Genomic DNA, 12,504 nt, shown 5'->3' with positions numbered 1-12,504 from the left:
TGGCATATCCGGCCGGATCTGATTGGAGCTATCGGCTAAACAACTCCCATGTGCACAGGAGGTAGTCTCCCATAGGCTTATCTCCCCTCGGGTTACAGTCAAAGAAGTGGGACTGGAGAGTTGGTGTAGGGTCAGAGGCTGCCAAATTGGGCCTGTAATGCAGCCCACAAAGAAGCAGGTGAGTTCCTCTGGGTTTAACTAAACATGGTTTCTCTTTGCACGGCCATCTAGAGCTCCCATGATGAAATCAATCTGCTGCTGTTCTGCCATTCCTTGCACCCTCAGTATTGCTTCCATTTGTGCTCGCCACTCCCAGTCCACTACTCTCAGCAGCAAATGTGGGAACCCAGGGTGAACACATGAACCAAGGCATTGCTACAGGAGTACACTGAGGTAGTGTGCATGCCCCTGAAGGACTAGAGCATTCTGTCCCCTGTGCTCCATCCCCTCGCTGATCATTAGTCCCCTGTGCAAGAGAAGTGTGCATGGAAAAATCGTGCCGACCCAACGCCACTTAAAGAAGTGTCACTGTTAAGTGTGAACCCCTTTTTACTCCACCCAACACAGGATTTAATGTGGGTCGGACCCCGTTTCCCCATCTCCCACAGCAGACTGCGCGATAGTGTCGATATAATAGAGCCTCCCCTCAGGTAGGTTACCCTCCATCTGATTCCCTCAGGTAAATAGCTGACATGCAAAAGTGACACTGCAACATACTGCACACTGATTTATTCTGATATGGCACTGCAACAAGATACAGTGCCTTGTAAAAGTATTCATCCCCCTTGGTGTTTTTCCTCTTTTGTTGCATTACAACCTGTAATTTAAATAGATTTTTATTTGGATTTCATGTAATGGACATACACAGAATACTCCAAATTGGTGAAGTGAAATGAAAAAAATAACTTGTTTCAAAAAATTAAAAAAATGCATGTGTATTCACCCCCTTTGCTAAATAAGATCTGATGAAACCAATTACCTTCAGAAGTCAGATAATTAGTTAGATTTCACAAAGGTGGACTTTATTTAGGTGTCACATGAACTGTCACATAATCTCAGTGTATATATACACCTGTTATGAAAGGCCCCAGAGTCTGCAGCACCACTAAGCAAGGGGCATCACCAAGCAAGCGGAACCATGAAGATGAAGGAGCTCTCCAAACAGGTCAGGGACAAAGTTGTGTAGAAATACAGATCAGGGTTGGGTTATAAAAAAATATCAGAAACTTTAAACATCCCACAGAGCACCATTAAATCCATTATTACAAATGGAATGAATATGGCACCACAACAAACCTGCCAAAAGAGGGCCGCCCACCAAAACTCACAGACCAGGCAACGAGGGCATAATCAGAGGCAACAAAGAGACCAAAGACAACTTTGAGGGATCTGCAAAGCTCCACAGCAGAGATTGGAGTATCTGTCCATAGGACCACTTTAAGTCGTACACTCCAAAGATCTGGGGTTTATGGAAGAGTGGCCATAAAAAAGCCACTGCTTAAAGAAAAATAAGCAAACACGTTTGGTGTTCGCCAAAAGGCAAGTGGGAGACTCCCCAAATATTTGGAAAAAGATACTCTGGTCAGATGAGACTAAAATTGAGCTTTTTGGCCATCAAGGAAAGTGCTATGTCTGGCGCAAACCCAACACCTCTCATCACCCCAAGAACAACATCCCCACAGTGAAGCATGGTGGTGGCAGCATCATGCTGTGGTGATGTTTTCATCAGCAGGGACTGGGAAACTGGTCAGAATTGAAGGAATGATGGATGGTGCTAAATACAGGGAAATTCTTGAGGGAAACCTGTTTCAGTCTGCCAGAGATTTGAGACTGGGACAGAGGTTCACCTTCCAGCAATGCAATGACCCTAAGCATATTGCTAAAGCAAAACTTGAGTGGTTTAAGGGGAAACATTTAAATGTCTTGGAATGGCCTAGTCAAAGCCCAGACCTCAATCCAATTGAGAATCTGTGGTATGACTTAAAGATTGCTGTGCACCAGCGGAACCCATCCAACTTGATGAACCTGGAGCAGTTTTGTCTTGAAGAATGGGAAAAAATCCCAGTGGCTAGATGTGCCAAGCTTATAGAGACACCCCAAGAGACTTGCAGCTGTAATTGCTGCAAAAGGTGGCTCTACAAAGTAGTGACTTTGGGGGGGTGAATAGTTATGCACGCTCAAGTTCTATTTTTTTTGGTCTTATTTCTTGTTTGCTAAACAATAAAACATACAGTGCCTTGCGAAAGTATTTGGCCCCCTTGAACTTTGCGACCTTTTGCCACATTTCAGGCTTCAAACATAAAGATATAAAACTGTATTTTTTTGTGAACAATCAACAACAAGTGGGACACAATCATGAAGTGGAACAACATTTATTGGATATTTCAAACTTTTTTAACAAATCAAAAACTGAAAAATTGGGCGTGCAAAATTATTCAGCCCCTTTACTTTCAGTGCAGCAAACTCTCTCCAGAAGTTCAGTGAGGATCTCTGAATGATCCAATGTTGACCTAAATGACTAATGATGATAAATACAATCCACCTGTGTGTAATCAAGTCTCTGTATAAATACACCTGCACTGTGATAGTCTCAGAGGTCCGTTAAAAGTGCAGAGAGCATCATGAAGAACAAGGAACACACCAGGCAGGTCCGAGATACTGTTGTGAAGAAGTTTAAAGCCGGATTTGGATACAAAAAGATTTCCCAAGCTTTAAACATCCCAAGGAGCACTGTGCAAGCGATAATATTGAAATGGAAGGAGTATCAGACCACTGCAAATCTACCAAGACCTGGCCGTCCCTCTAAACTTTCAGCTCATACAAGGAGAAGACTGATCAGAGATGCAGCCAAGATGCCCATGATCACTCTGGATGAACTGCAGAGATCTACAGCTGAGGTGGGAGACTCTGTCCATAGGACAACAATCAGTCGTATATTGCACAAATCTGGCCTTTATGGAAGTGGCAAGAAGAAAGCCATTTCTTAAAGATATCCATAAAAAGTGTTGTTTAAAGTTTGCCACAAGCCACCAGGGAGACACACCAAACATGTGGAAGAAGGTGCTCTGGTCAGATGAAACCAAAATTGAACTTTTTGGCAACAATGCAAAACGTTATGTTCGGCGTAAAAGCAACACAGCTCATCACAATGAACACACCATCCCCACTGTCAAACATGGTGGTGGCAGCATCATGGTTTGGGCCTGCTTTTCTTCAGCAGGGACGGGAAAGATGGTTAAAATTGATGGGAAGATGGATGGAGCCAAATACAGGACCATTCTGGAAGAAAACCTGATGGAGTCTGCAAAAGACCTGAGACTGGGACGGAGGTTTGTCTTCCAACAAGACAATGATCCAAAACATAAAGCAAAATCTACAATGGAATGGTTCAAAAATAAACATATCCAGGTGTTAGAATGGCCAAGTCAAAGTCCAGACCTGAATCCAATCGAGAATCTGTGGAAAGAACTGAAAACTGCTGTTCACAAATGCTCTCCATCCAACCTCACTGAGCTCGAGCTGTTTTGCAAGGAGGAATGGGAAAAAATTCAGTCTCTCGATGTGCAAAACTGATAGAGACATACCCCAAGCGACTTACAGCTGTAATCGCAGCAAAAGGTGGCGCTACAAAGTATTAACTTAAGGGGGCTGAATAATTTTGCACGCCCAATTTTTCAGTTTTTGATTTGTTAAAAAAGTTTGAAATATCCAATAAATGTCGTTCCACTTCATGATTGTGTCCAACTTGTTGTTGATTCTTCACAAAAAAATACAGTTTTATATCTTTATGTTTGAAGCCTGAAATGTGGCAAAAGGTCGCAAAGTTCAAGGGGGCCGAATACTTTCGCAAGGCACTGTATTTAGCATCTTCAAAGTGGTAGGCATGTTGTGTAAATCAAATGATATAACCCCCCCCAAAAAAGCTATTTAATTCCAGGTTGAAAGGAAACAAAATAGAAAAAATGCCAAGGAGGGGTGAATACTTTCGCAAGCCACTGTAGTTATTCTAATGGAAGACACTGCAAATAATATAGTGAAAAGCACTGCAATCTCGCTCTGGTTCTGCACATAAATGGGACCTACCCTTGGCCCTGCTATACTCTGACGATCTGCTATGGGACAAAATAAGGAGGGGGAAAGACAGACAACATACAGAAAGGGTCGGGATAGGTTTTAGATTTCTAGGGTCTGACAAGGATCATATCCCCACAAAATAAAATAAACGTCTCTGTATGGCGATATCCAGATGTGTACAGCTCCCTGTCCTGGAACGCGCCCGGTCTGAGACTCAGCTTGATGTCGTCACCAATGGAACCGTCTCCGGTGCTAAACGAGAGTAAGACAGACGGAAGGGAAACCACTAGACACTGGTCCAGTGTGATCACAGCAATGGTCCAAGACATGATCCCTTCAATAGGGGACCGATCACCACGGAGATTCATTCTCCGCTCAACTCCCAGCCTTGAACACCACAAAACACACAGCTTTTAATGGAAATGACAGCCAATCCCCAGTTTCCGATTAGCTAACTCGCTGGATGTGCGTCTGATCACACCAGCCCCGCCACCCAATCATCCACTTATCTACGAATCCATCTCGTGACATACATACAGTATGTACAAGCAAACATTTTGTTTGTACCCTTTGTTGGCACCATTATGTAATGCAAAAGCACCTATAACTTGTAGCAAAACACTTCTTGGATAACAATTTGTTTGATAAAATAGACAAGAAATCTCGAACAGAAAGATACCCGGTAGTTTTGTAAAAACACTTTTTTATTTTCCATAAAGCAAAACATATTATCATACTTGACCCCACTAGGCTCTAATTTGAAACCACACTACCATAATACATATCAGTATGTTTTCTTTTCCGGTAGCTTGTGAAAAGATGATCCTACCACAGCTTTCCTATATCTACCCTCCAGATTAGTTGGTGTGTGAGGTCTTAGCAGTGGCATCTTGAACATCCACAGACTACCGGGGATTTCTGTGACCCACTACCCAAAATCCACATCGTACTCCTCTTCTGACAGTCTCTTAAGGTAGGAGATGGATATGCACTGATGACATGCCATTTTAGGTCAAGCAGGGAATGTGCCTGGGCAGAGTATTCCAGCGCATCTTATTACCAAAGGTTCTGTCCACAGACCATGGTTGACCGTCTCCCGTACGGCTCTCAGGCTTAAGCCACTGACTGGCTGTGTGCCCCACTTGTCTTAACACGTTCTCAGGACTATCCTCTTTCCCTCATCATCATCACCGTTAGGTTATAATGCTGTGTTGCGTGGGAAGCATGATATTGAGAAGTGTCCAGTGAAACAAACTCTCAAGTGGACCGAACAGGTTACAACAGTGAAACTTGGTTGTGTGGAAACAGAAGCATACATCATTTTTGACTTGCGTGATTATTTCATGCATTAAAAACTCATTGGACAATAGAAAATAATTTGCACAGGCCATCAACTTTCACTAGGCTGTTATAGACATTATCATCCTTTACAAGGCAGACACTTGTCATTGCAATGCCATTGGCTGATATCCCATTGACATACTGTTCCCCTGTTACTAGTAGAGGCCCACAACCGAACTCCATAGAAACCAGGCCTCTCACAGCAAAACAAGCTGAAATGTAGCCTCACATTGAAGCGTTTTACCATTTTCTTTTCAGGACAACCAGGTCTACAAATAGAATACAAAATAATTTGACATAAACAGTTGCATTCATGAGTTTTATTGACAAATGTCAATAAACAAATAAGGCCTGCCAAGCAAAAACCTAATAAAAAAATGAATTTATAAGAATGCCGTAAGTACAGAAATTGTTTACTCGGTGGGTAATGAATGTCCAACTAGTCGGTGACAAATGTGTGGATTTTGGAGTTTGTTACAGCAACTATGTGAGCTTATTACAGTACTATAGACATTATTTCTTGGGATTTCCTATGATCTTCTATGTTGAAGAACCCCTTACCTTCTAAGGACTGTTGTGTAGCTTGTGAGCGCCATAGAGCAAAACGTCAGTCTCAGCTCTTCATAGATGGTTCATAATAGTTTGTAGTTCACCATTCGGACTCTACAGACGTTTTTTATGAGAAGAACAGCCCCTTGACCCCGACTTGGACCCCTTCTGCGCTTGTCTCACAATCACTGCTCTAACTCAGCCCCTGTTAATCACACATACTAATGGTTGGTATCAGCGGATACAGAAGAATAGACAAATCCAATGGTACAACTGGAAGACTGTAGCTCAAACACACAATGTTTAAAAGGGGTTAGTCCAAAACGCGCCAGTGTGATAGTGGGACTCAACAGGTAGTAGCTGAGTCAGCTCTTATCCATGTGAGCTACACTTGGCAGAACACAGCAGGCTAGCGTGTCATGCAGCCCAACACCAGCACACAGGGGGACATCTGTCCCTATATTTAGCCAGTGATGGGTGATACTGTTACATATCAAACTACAGGATCCTTCCGACTCGGCAGATTGCAGGGGACTAGGGGAGAGCCAGGGGGAATGGGAGATGGGTGAATGAGGGCCAGAGCAGGTTGTGGGCAGTAATTAAGACCATCTGTGTTCAACCTGAGCTATCTGTGACCAAAACTAAAAAACTCTCAGAACAACTCCTAAATCCTTCATATGCTCTGTCAATGGCAAAGATGAACACAAACCCAAATCTTAGTTTTTTTAAAGACATTTGTTACTAATTCATCTTTATTGTGTAGCTATTCTAATATGTTACATTCTGTCGGTATAAAGTTGTTATTCCTGTATTGTCATTCTGTTTAGTTTTTTTTTTACATGAGAAGAAAACACTCCTACACATACAGTGCATTGGGAAAATATTCAGACCCCTTGACTTTTTACACATTTTATTACGTTACAGACTTAGTCTAAAATTGATTCAATCGTTTTTTCCCTCATCAATCTACACACAATACTCCATAATGACAAAGCAAAAACAGGTTTTTGCTTTTAAATTTGTAAAAAATAAACAACTGACATCACATTTACATGAGTATTATTTACTCAGTACTCTGTTAAAGCACTTTTGTCAGCGATTACAACCTCAAGTTTTCTTGGATATGACGCTACAAGCTTGGCACACCTGTATTTGGGGAGTTTCTCCCATTCTTCTCTGTAGATCCTCTCCAGCTCTGTCGGGTTGGATGGGTAAGGTCGCTGCACAGCTATTTTCAGGTCTCTCCAGAGATGTTTGATCGGGTTCAAGTCCGGGCTCTGGCTGGGCCACTTAAGGATATTCAGAGACTTGTCCCAAAGCCACTCCTGCGTTATCTTGGCTGTGTGCTTAGTATCGTTGTCCTGTTGGAAGGTGAACCGTCTGCTTCCAGTCTGAGGTCCTGAGCGCTCTGAAGCAGGTTTTCATCAAGGATCTCTTTGTACTTTGCTCCGTTCATCTTTCGATCCTGATTAGTTTCCCTCTCCCTGCCGCTGAAAAACACCCCCACAGCATGATGCTGCCACCACTATGTATCACCATAGAGATGGTGCCAGGTTTCCTCCAGATGTAACGGTTGGCATTCAGGCTAAATATTTCAATCTTGGTTCCATCAGACCAAAGAATCTTGTTTCTCATGGTCAGAGTCATTTAGGTGCCTTTTGGCAAACTCCAAGCGGGCTGTCATGTGCCTTTTACTAAGGAGTGGCTTCCGTCTGGCCACTCTACCATAAAGGCCTGATTGGTGAAGTGCTGCAGAGATGGTTGTCCTTCTGGAAGGTTCTCCCATCTCCGCAAAGGAACTCAGGTCTGTCAGCGTAACCATCAGATTCTTGGTCACCTCCCTGACCAACGTGCTTCTCCCCAGATTGCTCAGTTTGGCCGGGTAGCCAGCTCTAGAAAGAGTCCTGGTGGTAACAAACTTCTTCCATTTAAGAATGATGGAGGCCACTGTGTTCTTGGGGACCTTCAATGCTGCAGACGTCTTTTAGTACCCTTCCCTAAATGTGTAACTCAACATAATCCTGTCTCGGACCTCTACAGAGAATTCCTTCAACATCATGGCTTGGTTTTGCTCTGACATGCACTGTCAACTGTGGGACCTCATATAGACAGGTCTTTGCTCTCAAATGTACTGTCAACTATGGGACCTTTTATAGACAGGTGTGTGCCTTTCCAAATCATGTCCAATCAATAGAATTTACCACAGGTGGACTCCAATCAAGTTGTAAGACATCTCAAGGATGATAAATGGAAACAGGATGCACCTGAGCTCAATTTTAAATCTCTTAGCAAAGGTTCTGAATACTTATGTAAATAAGGTCTGATTTTTGTTTGTAATACAGTTGCAAAAATAAAACCTGTTTTTGTATTGTCATAGTGGGGTATTATGTGTAGATTGAGGAGGACATTTTATATTAACATAACAAAATGTGGATAAAGGGAAGGGGTCTGAATACTTTCAGAATGCACTGTACATATTTGGCAGATGTAATGTCAAGTAAAAAAGCGAAAGACATTTATGACAGTAAACACTTGACAGTTACGTGATTGACACATCAAACATCCCAAGTGGCACAATAACGCCACGTTCAGAACAACTGGGTACTTGGAAATCTCCTACTTCCAACTTCAGTTCAGTGCATTCAAGACAGCTGGGAAAAAAATAGCTCCGACTGGGAAAATAGTTTTGAATGGTCATCCAACTCGGAATTCCAATTCGGAAACTCGGGGATCCTTCTAGAACTCTGACTATCCGACCTGAAAATCCCTGATATCATGATTTGACCTAATTTTTCCAGAGTTCCCGGTTGTCTTGAAAGCACCATAAATACAGTAATTGTCAGCATGTTAGTGCTACAGTGACCACACAGTTACCGCTGCAAAAAGTAATTGTTCACTCGTCCAACAGCCCACATTATCAATAAATGCACACAGGAATGGGCAGGTGTTTCTTCCTCTTCTAACGTGTGTGTATGTGTGTTTATTTACCAGAAGTCCTCATAAGGATAGTAAAACAAGGAAAATTCAGACAAGTGGGGACATTTTGCTGGTCCCCACGAGAAGAAACGCTATTGTAGGCTTAGGGTTTAGGTTTAGCGTTAGGGTTGCAATTAGGATTAGTGTTAAAATTAGGGTTAGGAGTTAGGGTTAGGTATAGTTTTAGGGTTTGGGGTTAAGTTTAGGCTTAAGGTTGAGGTTAGAATTATATTTAGAAGTGAGGGAAAATAGGATTTTGGATGGGAATCAATTCTTTGGTCCCCACAAAGATAGCAATACAAAACTGTGTGTGTGTGTCTGTGTGCGTGCATGCGTGCATGAGTGCGCAAGGTTTGTGCTGTGGGTATCATGTGATCCGGAGGTCAGTGTTCCATACAGTCTTTCAAAAGCAGAGTCTTGCTTCTTAAGTTCTTCTCCCAGATAGAAGAGTAGAAAGGCTGGGTGTGGAGGATGCGTGACGGCGAGAAAAGATAGATACCACACCTGGAGTGGAGTCCCGTTCTTGAAGATGGAGATTACTGCCAAATTCGGGGCCCCAGAACCCTTGTCATAGTCCATTCAGAGAGGTGTCCATAGTCCATGTCTTTGAGAGCGACATTTACTTTGTTTGGCTTTTTCCAGGCATACCGCGCAACTCTTCTACAATTTATACTAGAATAGAGAGAAAGAAAAAACACACAGATGAGACATACACATAGAAGTATGCAAATCATATTTATATATGGTTGAATGCCTGTTTGAATGTTTGTCTCTGTTTAATATTTGCATGTACTTTATGTCTGTTCAAATGGTTGTTGTTTTCTTTTAAATACTTTGAGCTTTTGATTGAGCCTGCCTGGAGTGCCAGATGAGCAGCGTTAGCACTTTATGGGATATCCCATTGGTTACATTGTGGGGAATGGCTGCCGCAATGGCAGCACGCACTCCAGCAGGTGTATCTCACTGATCATCCCTAAAGCCAACACCTCATTTGGCCGCCTTTCGTTTCAGTTCTCTGCTGCCTGTGACTGGAACGAATTGCAAAAATCGCTGAAGTTGGAGACTTTTATCTCCCTCACCAACTTCAAACATCTGCTATCTGAGCAGCTAACCGATCGCTGCAGCTGTACATAGTCTATCGGTAAATAGCTCACCCAATTTTACCTACCTCATCCCTATACTGTTTATATTTATTTACTTTTCTGCTCTTTTGCACACCAATATCTCTACCTGTACATGACCATCTGATCATTTATCACTCCAGGGTTAATCTGCAAAATTGTAATGATTTGCCTACCTCCTCATGCCTTTTGCACACAATGTATATAGACTCTCTTTTTTCTACTGTGTTATTGACTTGTTCATTGTTTACTCCATGTGTAACTCTGTGTTGTCTGTTCACACTGCTATGCTTTATCTTGGTCAGGTCGCAGTTGCAAATGAGAACTTGTTCTCAACTAGCCTACCTGGTTAAATAAAGGTAAAATAAAAAATAAATAAAAAATTACCGTGGTGAAGTGAACGATGATAAATATGGCGATGATGAGGAGGCCGATGATGATGGAGGCGATGGCCACTTGGAGAGCTTTCTGACCGAGTCGTCGCGAGCCGTCATAGTCTTGCAACTCGTAACTTTTCCTGGACTGCATGGGGACAAGAGGGAAAACACTTCACTAATGGAGCGTTCAACTTCACCAGCAGTCGTGGACTAAAATGTGTTGCTTTACCATGATCTTTTAAGGAGAAACATGTTCATGCCACATACTGTACCTACCTCATACTGAAGTAGACCTGTATTTGGAAAATAATTTGGAGTAAAAGAAATGTGTCATATTTACATGTGATACTCACATGAGAATGAGGTACGGAACACGTAACACCACACATGGGTTCAAATAGTATCCGTTTTCTTTCTAATACTTTGAGTGTTTGATTGAGCCTGGCTTGAGTGCCAGATGGGTGGGATTTGCACTTTTTTTACTATTCCAGAAATACTGGAATAGTAAAATACTATATGAACCCAGGTCTGCATAACATTGTGTGATTGTGTGTTTGAGAGTGAGAAAAGAAAGGTGGGAGAGAAAGTAATGGAGTCCAAACCCTTTGGATGGGAAAGTGTGTCAGTGACGTGGTGTTTTGAGAGGTGAAAGGAGCGAGCATGTTTGGAGGGCACATCGAGCACGTCAGAGGGCACGTCGATGAAACCCTGCCCTACCACAGACACATCTGTTCCTCTCATCAGACACATTTGGCTCTTTTTTCTTCCTCAAACACATACACAGACAGACAGACCGACAAGCTATGCACATACACGCACGGCCACACGCAGATATTCAAGTAAATACGGGATTACCGGTAGACTCCTTCCCCATATTACCAACACCACTTTTCTTTCTTGGTCCCACAAAAACACACACACATCGTGAGAAAGTTGGGGCAGAGATCCTAGTGTGATCAGCCAGCTCTCAACACCATATCTTATGACCTGTCATGTAGCTTAAGAATATGTGCGAATTGCAAAGGAGAACTGTTGTGCTGGTAAGCATTCAAAGCTGGTGCACCAGATATTTTTTTTATGGCTTGTTGCTGGATTCCCAGAATATGATTTCTTTCCTTTAGAGACGCAGTCAAAAGCTAGAGCAGAGTTGCTTTTCACTCTACTCCACTTTCCCCATGCTTTTGAATAACCGCTAATGGACACAATCAGTTTCCACTAGCATTGCTATATTTCAAAAAATGCTAGCCATATTATTCTGGACATTGCTAAATAATTAGCTAATGATTTAAAAAATGGTTTGGAGGAAACAACATCCTAGGGAAGTTGAAAATAAGGTCAACTTCAAAAATGTGTACTGTCCCTTTATTACTACATAAACAGAATGTGATTAGGATTATTAGGATTATTTTATAATTGCAAAAATTGTGAAATACAACTGGCCGTATGTTTACAATGTATTCATCTTGCAACATATCACTCAGCATTGGCTTTTTCCTTCATGGAAGTTGACCTGAGGTACTTTTCACATAATTTTCTATATATTTCTCATTCAGTAGTCTATACATTTATATCAGCTTTAAGACATATATTAGTCAGTGAGTAAACCGTTTCCCATATGCCTGTGATGTCCCCTACTTACCAGTACTGAAAAGACCAGAGCTACAATGTTGACTGGGTACGCGGGGCAGAAGCAGGTGAGGATTGTTAGCCACAGGTAACTGTGGAGGGGAGGTGGCGGATGCTGTTCCCCCATAAAACTAAGTCTGTCAAAGTCTGCACTCCCATTTAGGGAACTCTTAACACCCAAATGCCCTCTTATCGGCTCCAGAGCCAGAGGACGGGCCATGGTGTGGGTAACAGACGACAAGAGCGACAACACAGCCAACGAGATGAAAAGAGAGACGAGCCACAAAACAACCAATGGAGAAAAAGGGAAAGTTAAAACAAAAGGAGATGAAGAAATCTCAGGCCAAAAGAAAACAAAAGGAAAAATAATGGCCAAATGGCAGAAATTCAGCCAATTGTAGGAATGGTACACAGCACAGGAACAACCCCACTCAGAAGAG

The 12,504-nt window shown here is 42.4% G+C and overlaps 1 protein-coding gene across 1 annotated transcript; it reads right to left on the bottom strand.

The window, feature by feature from the left end:
* Window positions 1–9,600: 9,600 nt before the first annotated feature.
* On the bottom strand, window positions 9,601–12,284 carry LOC135529347 (transmembrane protein 233-like). The gene is made up of 3 exons (XM_064958133.1): window positions 12,078–12,284; window positions 10,449–10,583; window positions 9,601–9,612 (listed from the first exon to the last, which is right to left on the bottom strand). The coding sequence occupies exons 1-3, from the start codon at window positions 12,282–12,284 to the stop codon at window positions 9,601–9,603; spliced, it is 354 nt and encodes a 117-aa protein (XP_064814205.1).
* Window positions 12,285–12,504: the final 220 nt, after the last annotated feature.

This window comes from Oncorhynchus masou, chromosome 5, assembly GCF_036934945.1.
Source record: "Oncorhynchus masou masou isolate Uvic2021 chromosome 5, UVic_Omas_1.1, whole genome shotgun sequence".
NCBI lineage: Eukaryota > Metazoa > Chordata > Actinopteri > Salmoniformes > Salmonidae > Oncorhynchus > Oncorhynchus masou.
This window is presented reverse-complemented; position numbering and strand designations above follow the sequence as displayed.

Excerpts from the sequence above, each read along its gene's own strand:
- LOC135529347 (XM_064958133.1), bottom strand. The coding sequence starts at position 12,284 with ATGGCCCGTCCTCTGGCTCTGGAGCCGATAAGAGGGCATTTGGGTGTT. Across the intron at positions 10,584-12,077 it reads CTCTGGTCTTTTCAGTACTG|TCCAGGAAAAGTTACGAGTT; the intron begins GTAAGTAGGGGA and ends GTCCCCATGCAG.